At 39.3% G+C, this 15514-nt stretch overlaps 3 protein-coding genes across 5 annotated transcripts in view; 2 read left to right on the plus strand and 1 right to left on the minus strand.

Moving 5' to 3' along the window:
* Positions 1–15514, plus strand: part of LOC142388547 (apolipoprotein A-I-like) — a 282451-nt gene that overhangs the window by 158759 nt on the left and 108178 nt on the right. The gene's annotated exons all lie outside the window — the stretch shown is intronic.
* Positions 858–6736, plus strand: LOC142388909 (T-cell surface glycoprotein CD3 epsilon chain-like). Its single transcript, XM_075474480.1, has 5 exons — positions 858–1119; positions 1597–1788; positions 1865–2008; positions 2149–2201; positions 4627–6736. Exons 1-5 carry the CDS (start codon positions 1056–1058, stop codon positions 4687–4689), a joined length of 516 nt encoding a protein of 171 aa, XP_075330595.1. The 5' UTR covers positions 858–1055; the 3' UTR covers positions 4690–6736.
* On the minus strand, positions 9650–14822 carry LOC142388910 (T-cell surface glycoprotein CD3 delta chain). Of its 2 annotated transcripts, none has more exons than XM_075474481.1 (7): positions 14734–14822; positions 14308–14366; positions 13446–13466; positions 13108–13317; positions 12813–12956; positions 10153–10217; positions 9650–10057 (listed from the first exon to the last, which is right to left on the minus strand). In XM_075474481.1, the coding sequence occupies exons 1-7, from the start codon at positions 14772–14774 to the stop codon at positions 10007–10009; spliced, it is 591 nt and encodes a 196-aa protein (XP_075330596.1). In that variant the 5' UTR covers positions 14775–14822; the 3' UTR covers positions 9650–10006. The 2 variants fall into 2 exon arrangements, with proteins under 2 accessions (XP_075330596.1, XP_075330597.1); XM_075474482.1 differs by having other exon boundaries at positions 14308–14398; positions 14734–14810.

The raw sequence follows: 15514 nt of genomic DNA on the forward strand, positions 1-15514 counted from the left end.
TTTGTGAAAGAAAAGAAATGGCAGACTCTAATCTGTCATGAGGTGGTATTTACCTCATTTGAATGCCTTAATGGACCTAATGTCTGAGAACACAAACCCTTCGAGCTGAAAGAGTGTGTAGTTTCTTTTTCACATGAGTGTTTATGAGCAGCCGAGACACCTCAGCCACAGCAATCATTTTTCACACCTTTGCAAACCAAATACCAACAAATCGAGTATCAATAATGAATGATGAATTATTGATAAGTTTATCTTGGTAATGGTAAATATAAAAGGCTAAACACTCTCCTTTAATATTTGTTATTGCAGACTTCTCACAGTCTGCGCCCCTTGCTCAGTGTTGTATTATGCTCATAATGGTGCAATTGGATCTTTTTTTTTCTCTCTAAAGGGTGAGAATCTGTTACATCTGTGTGTTCTTTAACGCTCAGTTATTGATCGATACATCGCACTGTATTCTGCTGCAAGAGGTCATTTATGGAAAACCATGTAAACTAGTTTATTTGGACACTTTCAATTTATTACATCATACAAAACAGTCATTGCTATTGATCACACAGCACTCACATTTTGCACAGAGGAAGTGCATGTATGTGCAATGTGGTACTTTTTTACACTTACAATGAAAAAGAACTCAGTATGTCATTTAATCTATGCCGTGGTAGCTGTTGTTCATGAGTTTGTCATCTGGAATCATAAGAAAGCCAACAGGAGATTTTCATTTCACCATACTTCATTTTGACTTCATTTTGAGGTTCAACTGTGAGCTCATCTTGAAAAAAAGAAGAAAAAAAGAAGAAAAAAAGAAACGACTCTTCCTGTGGGGTTCGGTGTGTGGTGTGTGTGTGTGTGTGTGTGCATGTGTGTGTGTGCAGTGAGTGTGTGAGTGAGCGTTAGTGAGACGGAGAGTCAGAGAGAGAATCTCCAGCTCTACCTTCAATCTTTTAGTCACCTTGATGAAACTTAAATCTCGTGGAGGAGGCACACACAAATTGGATCCATTCAACGGAAAGATCTAGAAACACAGCGACCACACCAGAGAGTCGTCTTTAGAAATGGGTGTTCAGGCCGTGCTCGTCGTCCTCCTCATGTTCACCGCCACCGTGATGGCTGATCAAGGTAAACATGTAAAAGACCTGCTTTATATTTACTAAGTATTTTAAGGTAAAAAGAAAAAAGAAGTTATAGTGCTGGGGTTTTTATTAAGAATGTTACATATTGGGTCGCTTAACGTGATATTTAATTGCATTTTCAAAGACATATCTGTCCATTTCCTGTACTGCTGCTACTCGCTTGCCGTGGACATTTTTCTTACAACACTTTCTTCTCTTCTGCTGTGTATTGGCACTTTTCTTTCAGTTTCTATCAATCTTTTGCAAGCTGTTAAATGAAAACTGTAATTTATGCAACTGCATTAAATTATCATGATGCAGTATAAGTAAACAGAGCAAAGTATGATATCGGGACCCACCTCGACTAAGCTCTCAGAATGTCCTCCTTTCTCTGTGAGAAATTACGGGGGAAGAGGAGCCTTTATGACATTAGTTAAGAAACAATTACATCAAAGTAACTTCATGTCTGTCCATGCGTTTAAAGGAGGGGTAACATTCTGGAGAAAAGAAGTCACCCTGACCTGTCCAGAAAATGGGACCTTCCATTTCTCAAACGGTAGCAAACATGAAGGGAAAACGTATACGTTTGAATATAAAAGTCAAATGAAAGTCCAATGTGAATACCCAGACTTCACCGAGGGAAATAAGAAATATTATTTCTACGTGAAAGGAAAGGGTGAGTAAAGACGTCATTTAAATTAGTTCCACCTGTGTTAGTTACTGAGCTAATACTGCCTGACTTTGTCCTCCAGCATGTGAGAACTGCTTTGAGCTGGACGCTGAAATATTTGGGTTAGTCATCTTTGTGGATGTGATCGGGACGGCAGTTGTGATGATTATAATCTTCAAGTTCACCAAGAAGAAAAGCTCAGATGAACCGACTCACTTTTCCAAACGTAAGAACGGAATGCAGTGTTATATTACAATACATTTCGGCCCTGGTTTTGGTAACCTAATTCCCCTTGGACTGAGGTACTTACACACCTCTTAGTCTTGATACATGTTTGTTCATATTCTTTGTTTCCACATCCTCTAGCACCTGCTCCATCAAGAAGCCAGCCTCCAAGTGTGCCATCTCGTGACTATGAGGTATGTGTAGTCAAAATATCCATTTTACAAAAACGCTGTTTCATTTTACGCACCATTTTGCATTTAATTCATCCTCCTACCCTGGGTGCATTGAAATCAGCTCAGCAGTAATCTTCCATATTGTTCAAATGAGAAACGCGACTGCGTGCTTGTCAAGTTTGATAAGAAAAATTTACGCTACCATTACATGCTTGGCCTTCAGATATGGAGCCACGGCCACAGAGAGGGAAAGGACAGTTTAGCTTCGGTGAATTACTGGAAGCAAAGAAAAGCGTTCAGTCCAAAAGTTAATCCAAATTAACGCTTAAAGGGATGTTCGCCTCTTTTGACATGAAGCTGTATGACATCCCATATTAGCAATATCATTTATGAACATTGACTTACCCCTGCTGCGTCCTATGAAGGCGAGTTTTGGCGTTGACAAAGGTAGTCCGGCTAATTGGCTGGGGCTAAACAAATAAAGCGTCTTGCTTCTCAAAATAATATGCGTTCAAAAGACTAATACATTTGCATCACAAAATTGTTTTGCATGAAAAAGTCAGACCTCGCATCGCTTGGCACTATTTTTGCCTCCCTTCATATCAATGCGTCCAATGTAAACTGTGCAGACCGAAGAGCAGACCGAGCAGTAAACACCGTAACAGGTGCAGCTATCGCTAGGTGAATGGACGCATTGATATCAAGGGAGGCAAAAATAGCGCCAAGCGATGCGAGGTCTGACTTTTTCATGCAAAACAATTTTGTGAGGCAAATGTATTACTCTTTTGAACGCATATTGTTTTGAGAAGCAAGACGCTTTATTTGTTTAGCCCCAGCCAACTAGCCGGACTACCTTCGTCAGCGCCAAAACTCGCCTGGAACTCGGCTCACAGGACGCAGCGGGGGGTAAGAAAATGTTCATAAATTATATTGCTAATATGGGATGTCATACAGCTTCATGTCAAAAGAGGCGAACTGTCCCTTTAATGTCTTTTATTGTTAAATTAGGTTTGGACTTCCAGCATCTATAGATAAAATCCTCCATTTCTGCCATAATTGCAGGAGGATTTTTAAAATCTGTTGACAAAAAGGTATAAAATCTGTTCTGCTGACCAATCTCTCATTCACTCTGTTAAAACTGAATCCTTTTACTCTCCCATATCAGAAGTTGGGGTGTTACAAAAAAAAAAGCAAAACAATTAGAAAAAAAAAACCCTGGTGACTCTCATTTCCCTTTTTTTTTTCTTTTAAATTCATTACAGACTGTATGAACCAAAGTAGTTCCATGGTTTTTTTATTGTCAACTTTATTTCATTTGTTTATATTCATCCAGTTCTGCATTTGAGGCCTGCAACAAAGAAAAAAAGTCAGTCAAGCCTTTGCTACTTTGTCACATTGTCGTTCCTTCTTACAAAACTTAAATGCATTGAGGACACCAAGCAACTGATATTTCAGGTGCTGCTTTGTGCCAATCTTTCTGTAAACACGTCTTAAGCAGTGCAACAATGCGGGGTTGTTGTCACAGTTTTCATTTCAAATTCCTCCACACATTCTCTATAAGGGAGAGGTCAGAACTGCATGTGGGCTAGAGTCCAGTACCGATACCCTCATCTCCCGCAGCCATGCCTCTTCAGTATGTGCAGAGTGTGATCTCGCATTCTCTTTGTTCTTGAAGGCAGCATATGTTGCTCTAAAATCTCAATGAACTTTTCTGCATAAATGCTGCCATCACAGAGGTTTAACAGCCAAGAGCTCTGATAGAAACCCATACCATCTCAGAGCCGGGCTTTCAGCAGATTGTTTATAACAGTCTGGACGGTCCTTTTTATCTCTGATCCAGAACACATGGCCTCCATTTCTCCCACAAAACATCTTGAATACTGATTGGTCTGACCAAAATGCACATTTCCACTGTATAAGGCTGGATACAGCCTTTAGTACCAAATCATTATTACAGACGCAACTTGGTGCATCATCAACATCATGATTTGAATAACATTCTTATCTATATGTACTTCATTACTAGCCTGAGATTGCCCCCATCCCTACTTTATGCAACAGGTGTCACAGGCCTGAATGGATGTATAAGAATAAATTAAATGGAGTCCTTGAGACATAACATAAAATGTCTTGGGTTTGTATTCTGTACAATTGAATTAAAGTAAAAAAGCATTTAATTTGTTTTGCATTCTTCATACCGTCCCAAATTTTTTTTCAGATTTTGGATTGTGCTAGCAACAAGGCTTACCAGTATCATTGCTTTTTGTTAAGTTTAAAGAAATATATTAATTACTGCATTAAAAATCACACGCAGAAAGTCTGTCAGCAGGTTTACTAATGCCGGTCAGCATCAGTGTTACACAGTGTTACTGTGGTTTGCAGTTGTTAATGTGCACTGGGATTCAAGTACTGCAACGTTAAACCTCTTACTTGTGTTTTTTCACAGCAACTCAACCCTCACACTCGGACAGTGGACACTTACTCAACTGTGGTGAACAGGACGGGATAGAGTGGGCCATCTAAAGCCACCAGGTCACTGATTTAAAGGCAGCATCGATGAAGGATATACGACATACAGCAGCATCAGTCGTGCTCCCTGTAGCATGCAAAAATGGATTTGTTTATGGTAGCAACAGCAAATAGCACCATTTCTCATTTACCTCTGCTACAATTAGTTTTCATTTGTACAGATATTACGATGCCACGTCAGTACTGTAACTGAACACCATTTGATTTGCAACGCTTACTAAATGTTAATGTTATGCAGAAAAACTGCAAGAGGGACAGCTTTTTCAGAAAAAAGTCCCTGTGGAAAGCTGGCTGTGAAATTGCTTCGATGTGTTTCTCTTGATCGGTTCTAATTAGGCTGGGGTAACTTCTCTATATTCAGGAGCATCGAACTTTGTCGTGCGTCCACACACTTGTGTGTAGAGTCAAAGTCACACACAAACACAACATCATCATGTGATTAGAATTATTAGAAATTGGAGTGATTCTGATCTTCACCTAATCTCTGACGGTTTGCCTGTTTTTTTTAACAAACAAATGTTCAAGTCTTTATACCACCCTGTGTGATTTAAGCATGTATACAAACTGGAAACCCAGTGTCTCTAGAAAACAGGTAATAGGTGCATTAGTCTAAGACATGGTGTCACAATGAAAGAATCAGAAATAGTGAGATGACACCATTTTACACTGCATGTTGGTCTGTGCACGGCAGCATTTAGGCAATGCAATGCCAAGCTGTAGCCGTGTATCCAAGGATGTTTAACCCTGACCATCTATTTTTTCTCTTTCCATAACCAACCGTGAGTGACAAAGAAGTAGAAAAGTGAGAAGTTTGCTGACAGCATTCGAACAGGTGGGGCCGTCTGACATAACGGTCCACGGTGCGACACCACTGTTGATCTGGTCCCTCCTCGTTATATGATTTTTAGCATCTTCTACTTGTGCAAAATCCCATTTGTGACAGTCTCATGTTGAGCATAGGCATTTTCTGATTTGGTAATCTCATAAATTCACCACATTTATTCCTACTGAAGAGAATATCGACAACCAGGGCGGCCTTGAAGTGATCAAAGTTGGCTTTGCAGTGTATGACAGTTAAAAAGAAGAGATTTTCCAAATTACATTGAGTGTTTTTGATGTTGTCTTTCAACGCAGTGAGAGAAATCTCAGACACAAACCAAAGCTCTCTGCATGATATTGAGACTCCATCAGAAAGGCAGTGCTTCACTGGAATATGCATTCATTATCCAGGATCATTTTCTTTAATACAGTCCAGAACAACTGCTCTGCCGTAAAGGCTCCCTTAATGATTCCGATGCTTCTTCATGTAAAATCATAGCATTGTATTAAAACAGCGAGTCACTTCAGTTATGTCTATTTGTGTCATTTGCAGACATTTTAAGCTTGTAACTTGTCATTTTATGACACGCAAAAATTTGCATGCTGATGTGACATGACTTCACATTGACATTTATTTTATTTTTTTTTATTTTGTCTGGTTCAGTCATATATAGTGGTGATGCTTTACTGCAATGCATAAATACTGAACTGTATTTACAAATTTTGTTTGTCAAAAAAGATCCACAAAAAAAATAAGAAATGGTTGCATGAAAGTGAAATTTATGGAAGCAATTGGATTTTCTTACATTTCCAGGAGGCAGTAAAGTAAAGTGGATTCTGAGGATACATTCTGTATGTATACATTGTATATACATAGCGCTTTGAGCATTCTGATTTCTTTATATAAAATCTAACAGAAAGTGCTGTCAAATTTACAGCTGCATGGAAATATATATATATATAAAGATTACATTTGTATAATCATAATTACATTTAGTCTCATAGATCGGTTTTATGTTATGTGTGCTTTTATAAGTCCTGATTTCTTATATTGCTGAAATAACACTTTATTTTGTCTGACATGTAAAATGCTCCCGCACGAACATTTGCCTCCTCGCATCAGCTCGCCTTCTCGTTTCGCTTTAAATTTTTTTGGTCTTCTTGTAATTGCAATGTGTCACTAATGAAATAAACCGCAGTCAACCCCATTCTCCTTTCCTCTTTGTATGCAATTGGAAACAAGACTGAGATGGTTCAACAGATGTACAGCAATGTGTGATTCGTGAAGTGGCCTCAAACCCGCAGATCATATCCGTAGCACACCAACCCCAAAGCACACCGTCACCACCAGCGCCTCTTTCTCAGTCTTCGTCTCTCTCGTGTGAGAGACGTTCTGTGCTGCTGGAAACATCAGGCACATTTTTTCAACAGTTCCCAGTGCGTTAATGCTCATAACTACTGTTAGATATGCAGTGGAAACGTTGTGTCTCGTGTGTTTTTGCTTTCTGTTGAGCCTGTGCGTTTTTTTCCCAGCAGTGACTGAATACAGCTGATGGAACTAATGTATACTAGTTCTATAGTAGTTCCTAGTAGCTAATGGTACTGATGGAAGCGAAAGCAGGAAACATGATGTAATAGGTCTTCTTGGTGCACATTATTAATGATTGATACATCTATTATAATGCAAGCGTAGTGTTTTGTGGAAACACACCCACACTTGGTGCTCGGTTATCTACATTTACATCTGCTGTATGTTTGTTTGAGAGAGATGCAAAGAAGTGGAGGGAGGCAGGGGGGGTGTGAACAAGGTGCTCTTCTATCCGTATAGGTTAAGTCAAACCGCTCCAACACACAGACCTACATCTGCTCATCTGCCTGTGCGAGTGAAGATCCGTGCACGGATGTACACATCTGTGCTGAACGTTCTCGTGATCTTGTGCGCGCGTGCGTGTGTGTGGGTTGATCGGGGTTGCGTTTCTCAGCTGAGCTTTCTGAAGCTCCATTGTTTGATCTCTCTTCTCTTCTTCAGTTCCGCTCGAAAACAGCAGCTGGTAGCTTTTGTTACAGCAAAACACTGAGAAGAAGACTAGCCCGGATCAAAGAAAGTGAGCCATTAGATTATCTGACATCAGCTAGATTCTGTCCTCCTCTGAGTTTCCTACCTCTCATCTTTGGTACTGTTTCAACACGTGTCTTTTTAACCTTTACTTGTGTTCTTTTTATTCATTTATTTTTTTTCACAGTTATTGTGTAATTCTAAGTCTTCACACTCTCATTCCTTCTACAACGCCAATTCAAAAACTGTGGGCCGCTATGCAGAAAGTGAATAAAAACAGAATGCGATGAGAGTCTGAGTGCTGGACTGGCCTGCCTGCGGTTCAAAACTTTCAGTTCAAAACTTTCGACACATCATGAAACCCAAAATAGGACAAAGAAGACCCAGGATTGTTGAGCGGCTAGAATCCTATATCACACTAGAATGGGACGACGTTCTTCTCCCACAGGTCCAGCAGATGGCCTCCTCAGTTTCCAGACCTTCACAGACTTGTTAAAAGAAGTGATGCTACACGGTGGTAAACATAAGATATGTTGCTGCCATCAAATTCAAGACGGAATTGCAAACTGTCTCATTTTCAACATCTGATGCTATGTTCTCTTGTGAATGAACTCTTGGTTTATTAAATTTGTAAATCTTTTGCTTTTTATGTGCATGGTTCACAATGTCCCAACTTTTTTGGAATCGGGGTTTGCGTTTAATTATTGTATCATTGGTGAAACAGACTTGACAAGACCACTGTTAGATTTTCTCTGATATTGAAGTAATAATGACAAACAGCAGCAATAGATCATAATAGTAAACGCTGAGTGGAGTGTTCAGATTAGCATGAACATACTCAGTCACACATCAATCCTTTTTTTCACTTGATTGATTGAAACAGGTCACGCTCCGTCGCCCTCATCAACTCTAAAAATGTTATGAGATGATTTTAATTTAAAAGAAAGTATGTAAACTTGTTGCTATGAAAAAGTGAAGTTTTTTAAACTTGTGTGAGTACAATGCACTTGAACAAAGTAAGTGTTCAGAACTTAAAACAGATTGATAAATCAGAGTATGTTGTAATTACATGAGTTTGTACAAATCACTCAGGGCTATCAAGTCTATGCAAATTAAAGGTACTGTTTCACGAAAATGTATTTTCCATTTTAAAGCCGCAGTGTGATACTAAACTGACCTTACTCTGTCGAGGTGATGTTTTTTTTCCTCTGTTATTGCTTTACTCATTAGAGTAAATCAGCAAGAAGCTATAAAAAAAAAGGAAACTGAACGAGGGACACTTTCAGACATGTTTAAGTTGTTATGTTTGACATGATTTATTTAATTTTTTCATAAGTCATATGAATGACTGATCAACCACTCGACAAACCCGTCCTTTTAAAACCTTTTTTCTCGTGTTTTCAATCACAACTAACCTTCCACGGTACAAAGTTCTATAATATGAATGACCTTTGATTTGTTGTCAAAAATAGTTGCCTACAACGTTTTGCACTGACCTGCCTCTGCCAACTTCACGTATTCATCTGTTTTACATTGATTCATGTAACCTTTTTTACCCCAAAGTGCAAGACTTACTTATGATTAGCTTTAATAACCACTTCTTTGAAATCAAGTTATATCCACTGGATATCTTCTTTTAAATCCAATGTTACACTTTACTGTGTACAGTCGTTTGAAAAAGAAAGCACACCCTCTGTCAATTTGAAAGTTTTACCAGGTTGTGAAAAAATATTATAATTTAGCCCAAATACAAAACGTGTAACACTGTGTCATTAAATATTTACTAAAAACTGAGACAAACTGCAGAGCCAGTGTGTGAAAAACTAAGCACTCCCTTATTGCTTCCTGTAGATTAAGGGGGTTAGAAGCAGCTAGGTCTTGCTAATTCGCTTCACTTGCTTAATTGATCACAAGTAAGTGTGAGCGCCTCTTTAAAAGCAGGAGACAAAGTTGGATATGAACAAACAAGATTTCTGGAGCAATGTCCTTTGATCAGACCAAAGTGGAGATGTTTGGTCATAATGCACAGCACCACAACGCAGCATATCAGCGCACAGCACAGACATTTGTATTGTTTTCACTGTTTTATTGTTTTGTTTATCTATTTACAAGTTTGTAATTTTGAAACATGAGTGTCAAAGTTTGCTTTTTTTTAATAATCATGACAAAAGAGCTACAAACAAAACTACAATAAACTCTGAGTCATCACAAAATGGTTAAAAGAGAGCAGGTCAGTTATTAAAACAATGGACAAGAGATCCTTTTGCAAATTACAGTATCATGCAGAGCAAATGGCATCAGGGATGAGCTTCAAAATGAGAAAGACACAATGAGCGCTTGGTCCCGATGTAGACACAAGGATCCAGATCTTTGAGACGCAAGCGTGTTTTCAGCCGGGGGACGGGGACAGTCGCCCTTTCTTTTACTGTCTGAGTACATCATATTCATCTCTCCTCTGGTTAAGTCTAAGAGGCTGAGGTAGAAAAGCGAAGGGACAGAGTTCAAATTAAATTTTTCAAGTATGAAAACCACAAACGCCCTTTGAGAGATGGTTAGGTTTGAGCTCACCTGATATTCAGTACTGGTCGATCTGCTGTAGCCTTCATTAGCAACCAGAGGTTTTCTGTCAGACCCTGAGGATAAAAGTTTACACCGTCATTATGGCAAAGAAAAAAAAACATTATCTAATAGATATCTTAATAGATTATGTCTTTTTTCTCTTCTGACTTATTTGTAAGTGAATGGTATTCCCATGTTTTTGTTATGTTGCTGCTTCTTTTAGTCAGTAATTTTGCTGGCAGGTCACCTGCTGCCTCCGGCGCCTAAAAAGAACTCTTCATCCTAATTTGCTTTTTGTTTCCCCCTGATTCACCGTGGAAAAGTTATGTTTGACGGCAGCAAAAAGACACTAACTGTGATCGAACATCAAACTTTTCGCTGTGACACAAGTTTGTCTCGATGCAGCTAACATTAAACTACAGTTTCAGGATCTCACACGGCTGTGTTTTGATTTGCCATGACTATGGCACATAATGTCCCTAAACCCGTTGATTCAAAGAGTGACTTCTCGATTTCTTTGCCAGCCGGCAGACAGGACAGTGATGCATTAACATCAACAAACGGACTGAAGTGTGGCTGTGACTCTCACTCTAAATGTATCATTATCAACACTTCATTTGAACAATACTATGTTTCTTTTTTCAAAAGATCAGCCAATCACCAAACCTTCATCATCTCAGCCACCACATTTGCCAGACACACGTTCAGTTTCATGAATATCTGTGGCACGGAATGAGCTCCGCTGCATTCGTGAATCCTCTGCCAAGTGGAAGGATGTTTAATCTTTTTCAGTAAACCATTACCGCAACTATACATGGGAATTTTTACCACACATAACGGCATTCTGCCAGACAAAACAGGCATACATTTTGCATTCCCATCTTTGGGAATGCAAAATGTTACTTCAAGATTGGACTACTGTAATTCTTTATTATTGGGCTGTCCCACAGATTCTCTGAAAAGCCTTCAGTTGATCCAAAATGCTGCAGCCAGAGTTTTGATGAGAACTAACAGGAGAGATCATATTTCTCCAGTTTTAGCTTCTCTTCATTGGCTCCCTGTTAAATTCAGAAGAGAATTTAAGATTCTTCTCCTCACATATAAAGCTCTTAATGACCGAGCTCCATCATATCTTAAAGATCTCATTGTAAGATATTTTCCTAACAGAGCTCTTCGTTCCCAAACTGCAGGTTTACTTGAGGTTCCCAGAGTTTCTAAAAGTAGAATGGGAGGCAGAGCCTTCAGTTATCAGGCCCCTCTATTGTTGAATAAGATGCCAGTAAATGTCCGGGAAGCAGACACCCTTTCCACTTTTAAGACCAGGCTTAAAACTTTCCTTTTTGATAAAGCTTATAGTTAGGGATGGCTCAGGTGATCCTGAAACATCCCATAGTTAAGCTGCTATAGGCCTAGACTGCTGGGGGGCCTCATCTGTCACACCTTTCCTCACTTTACTCTCTTTATGTATATGTGACATTATTGTGGTCATTAACTCGTGTTTCCCTGTTCCAACAGATATCCTTTGAATGGTGTTACAGTGCCGCCTTCCGGCCCCCTCCCCCCCATCTGTCTTCTCAAAGCCCAGCTGGTCGAGGCGGATGGCCACCCTTCCTGAGTCTGGTTCTGCCAGAGGTTTCTTCCTGTTAAAAGGGAGTCGTTTCTCTCCACAGTCGCCTCAGGCACGCTCAGGACGAGAGATTGGACCGAAAAACAAAAAGTTTTCAGTGCAATCTGTTGATTTTCTTAGCTAGGAAATTGTTTTTGAATTGGCTCTATATGAACGAATTGGATTATCTTATGAATAATTATGATTACAATTAATTGAATACCAATTGGCTTGAATTGACTTTATTATCTAAGTGCCTTGAGATGACATTTGTTGTATTTGGCGCTATATAAATAAAAATGAATTGAATTGAATTGAAAATGTATTGAGAGGTAACTGAAAAAGAAAAAAAAGAAGTTATTTTGATACTTTCCTAAACTAAACAAATAGGAATGTACGAACATAAAGTTAGCGAGGAAATTTGCTTCTTTGCCCTCAGTTTTTGTCCAAAGCTAAGCTAGTGGTAGCTTCATATTTACCCTCCAGAAACCTTTAAAGTCAACGAAACTTTGACAAAACTATAAAAAAATACAATAATTTCAAGTATAACAGTTAACAGTAACTCTGACTGTTACAGTTCCTCCCCTGAGTTGGAACAGTTGTCACAACACACTGATCTTTAATGACCGGCCTTCAACTACAGTCAGCAAACCTGACATATCCGAGTTACTGGTAACACTTTACACTGATGGTACAAACCATTAGTAATCCTTAAGAAATTCCTCAGCATGATTTAGCATAAAATGTAATATCGGTCATTGACAGCAGATCTTTATTGGTCTGAGTCGTCCAAGGATCAGAAGGAGCACCTCAGTTTATGTGAGGTGCTGCCACTAAAACGTGTCTTATTACTAATTTGCATTGCTTTGTATGAGCAATCTAACAACATTTTGTACAAATTGTTCTGATCCCATATGGATGTATTCCCAAAAAAAGTTGACTCCAGTTCACGTGCAATTTCCATCAGAGGGTTAGTAGAGGAGTCATTCAGAGGGTAGTGCAAAGGAAGCAAGATGCTGCTGGTGGATGGTAGATAGACAGAGAAAAAGAGAGTTTACATTACTTTTCTTGTTAGAGGGGACTGGGCCAGACCGAGCTTTAAGAGCGATGAGATACACGGCCACTCCCACCACGACGGTGGCCACCACATCTCCCACTGCTATGCCAGCAATCGAAGACATGTCCAGTTCTACGCAGTTGTCACACGCTGGAAGAAAGACACATACACACTAAAATACAAGTGAGCTCAGTCATTTCGTGAGGGTTGTTACTTTCAAACAACGCCATGGGCTCAAACTGCCAAAGGTTTCCAGTCAAACAGCAAAAGCAGGGATAAAGTCTCTGAAAGAAAAGCTTACTTCGATATTTCACAAAGATTTTTGGTCCCGCAGTCTGTCCATCGGAGGCGCTGGTGGTGCATGTATACTCTCCTGTGTTATCATCTCTGTAAAGTAATACTATCTCGTCTTTAGCCTCCTCAATTTGATCTTTGAAGATCTGCTTCCCTTCCGTACAAGACAGCTTAACTCCATCTGGAATGTCGTCCATTTTTATTTCTATTTTCTTTTCTTTTATTTAGGGAGGGAGGGAAAGAGAAACATTACATTGAAAATGATACGCCTGTGCCATATAGTTAACAATTGTAAAGTCAGTAATGCCAAATAACTCGAGTTAAATGTTAAAATAGTGTTCTTACCGACTTGACAGCTGACAAATGCTGCAGGAGAAATTTGAAAAGAAACATGACAACATTTAATGAAATTGGCACACCATTCACGCACCTACATATTACCAATAACACTAACAGACTGCTCTGCATTGAATTTTTACATACTCTAGGAAACCTCGAAAGGGAAAAAACGAAGTGGATGTAGCTTTTTGAAACAATCAGACTGAGTAAAGCATTTTGACTGTGAATGGTGTGTTTGGAGCCAGTATTTGAAGGGAAGAAGAGAACAAATGTTTCAGTTGTGTGATGAGACAAAGTTCTAGAGGTGAGAGTGACATGGCCTAAGGCTTAAGCTCCTGTGATGGTCAACCGGGCAGGTGGTGGAACAAGTTCAGATTGAGCTCGAGAGAAAGGCTAGAGAGAACAAAGATGGAATACGTAACACAGTTTATAATTAGGACATGTGTGAGAATGGTGGTGCTTGTAGATGAAAGACACAAAAAGATTATGAATATTGATGGTATGCAGACCAAACAATATTATTTACATACTATAGAGAATTATTAGTGAGTTTAACAAGAGCTGTTTCCTGTTTCCTGTGGATGGGACATAAATCGGACTGAAGATCAAACTTTCACCCAAGAGATCCTGAACCTGAGCTGCATCTGTTCTCTCAAGTGCTTTAGATAGAAATGACAAATGTTTAATCTGTGAAAATAAGAAAAATAACTGTTGCGGGGTAAGTGTAGAATCTAACGGGTTGCACTGGTAAAAGTAAAAGGATTTGATTTTCCAGTGAACGTTGATCATACAGAAGAGAATAAATCTGTAAAAGCCTGTTCATCGATTGAAAATGTCAGAGAGGACAAAAATGATGAAAGTGGCCTACCTGCCAGTGTCCAAAGCAGCAGTAACTGATATTTCATGGTGTATTGACTCCTCTTTGTTCTGCCGATGACAGAAGGAAACACTTCAGACCACTGCAAACATAATACAGAAAACCGGAAGGGTGCCATTTTCTGCTTCATGTCAACCATTTTATTTGACTTTTCATCACACCCCAAACCGGTGATGAAAGGCAGTGTTTTGGTTTTCTGTTGTTAGATCATTATTTTATCTACTCAACATTACAAACTCTAGGTTTACTTTAAACTCTGGGTTTAATTTATTTAAGCAAAAAAAAAAATGCAAATGAAGAATGGAATTAATAAAGAAATGAGCAAGTATTTAGATTTTGTAAAGAACACGCACAGCCTGGGACGAGCCAGAAGTACAATAACGATTTTCAGAGTCAATTTTCCGTAAAAGTACTGACCTTGAACCAAAGCACTGCTGTGTCTTAGGCTGTGAAAGCATCCAGTTACTGCCTGCTGTCGAAGAGTTTCAGTGTGTGCACGCGCACGCGTGTGTGCACGTTCATGTTTGAGAGAGATGAGGAAGTCAGTGTGATTGGTTTGTTTTCAGTCCCACCAGGCTTTGTTCATTTCAACCGAACTGAGTGGATTTGTCTTTTACCTATGACAGATTCAAATGCATTTCTGTCAGCAACACTTTCAGAACTGAACTTTTACTTTTGCTCCAGGAGTATTGCCACACTTTGCCATCACTACTTTTGCTAGTCAATTTTGAAATGAATAGCCAAATCTGGCACATTTTCTTCAGAAAAGCCTAATTATTCTCTGTTCCAACACTTGCTGACTCACGGTAAAAAGACGTAAGAGTTCAGATAAACCAAAACCACTGACACTTGTTGTTTCCTCCCACTTTCTATTAATCATTTATGTCTTTTCCCCTAAAAAGAAAATCTTATTGACAGTGGAAATAAAGTCTCAGCTTTAGCTGAAATGACTGATCGGTGTGTTGACACCAACTGCCGTTTGTTGTGCAGTTGTTCTGGGAAATGTGTGCTCATAATGAGCAGCTCCATCTGCTAAAACAAAGGGATGAACGCGTGTGTGTTCGGATTAATATTTTAATTCCCCTGTATGCTGTAAATGTTTTCCCCCCCGGTTTGAGCGACAGACTGCTATTCCCTTTACAGCACGGCAAAGAGATGCTCCCACAACACAACTCTGCTTCCTGTTTGAAGAAAAGCC

This window comes from Odontesthes bonariensis, chromosome 9, assembly GCF_027942865.1.
Source record: "Odontesthes bonariensis isolate fOdoBon6 chromosome 9, fOdoBon6.hap1, whole genome shotgun sequence".
In the NCBI taxonomy this organism is placed as follows: Eukaryota; Metazoa; Chordata; class Actinopteri; order Atheriniformes; family Atherinopsidae; genus Odontesthes; species Odontesthes bonariensis.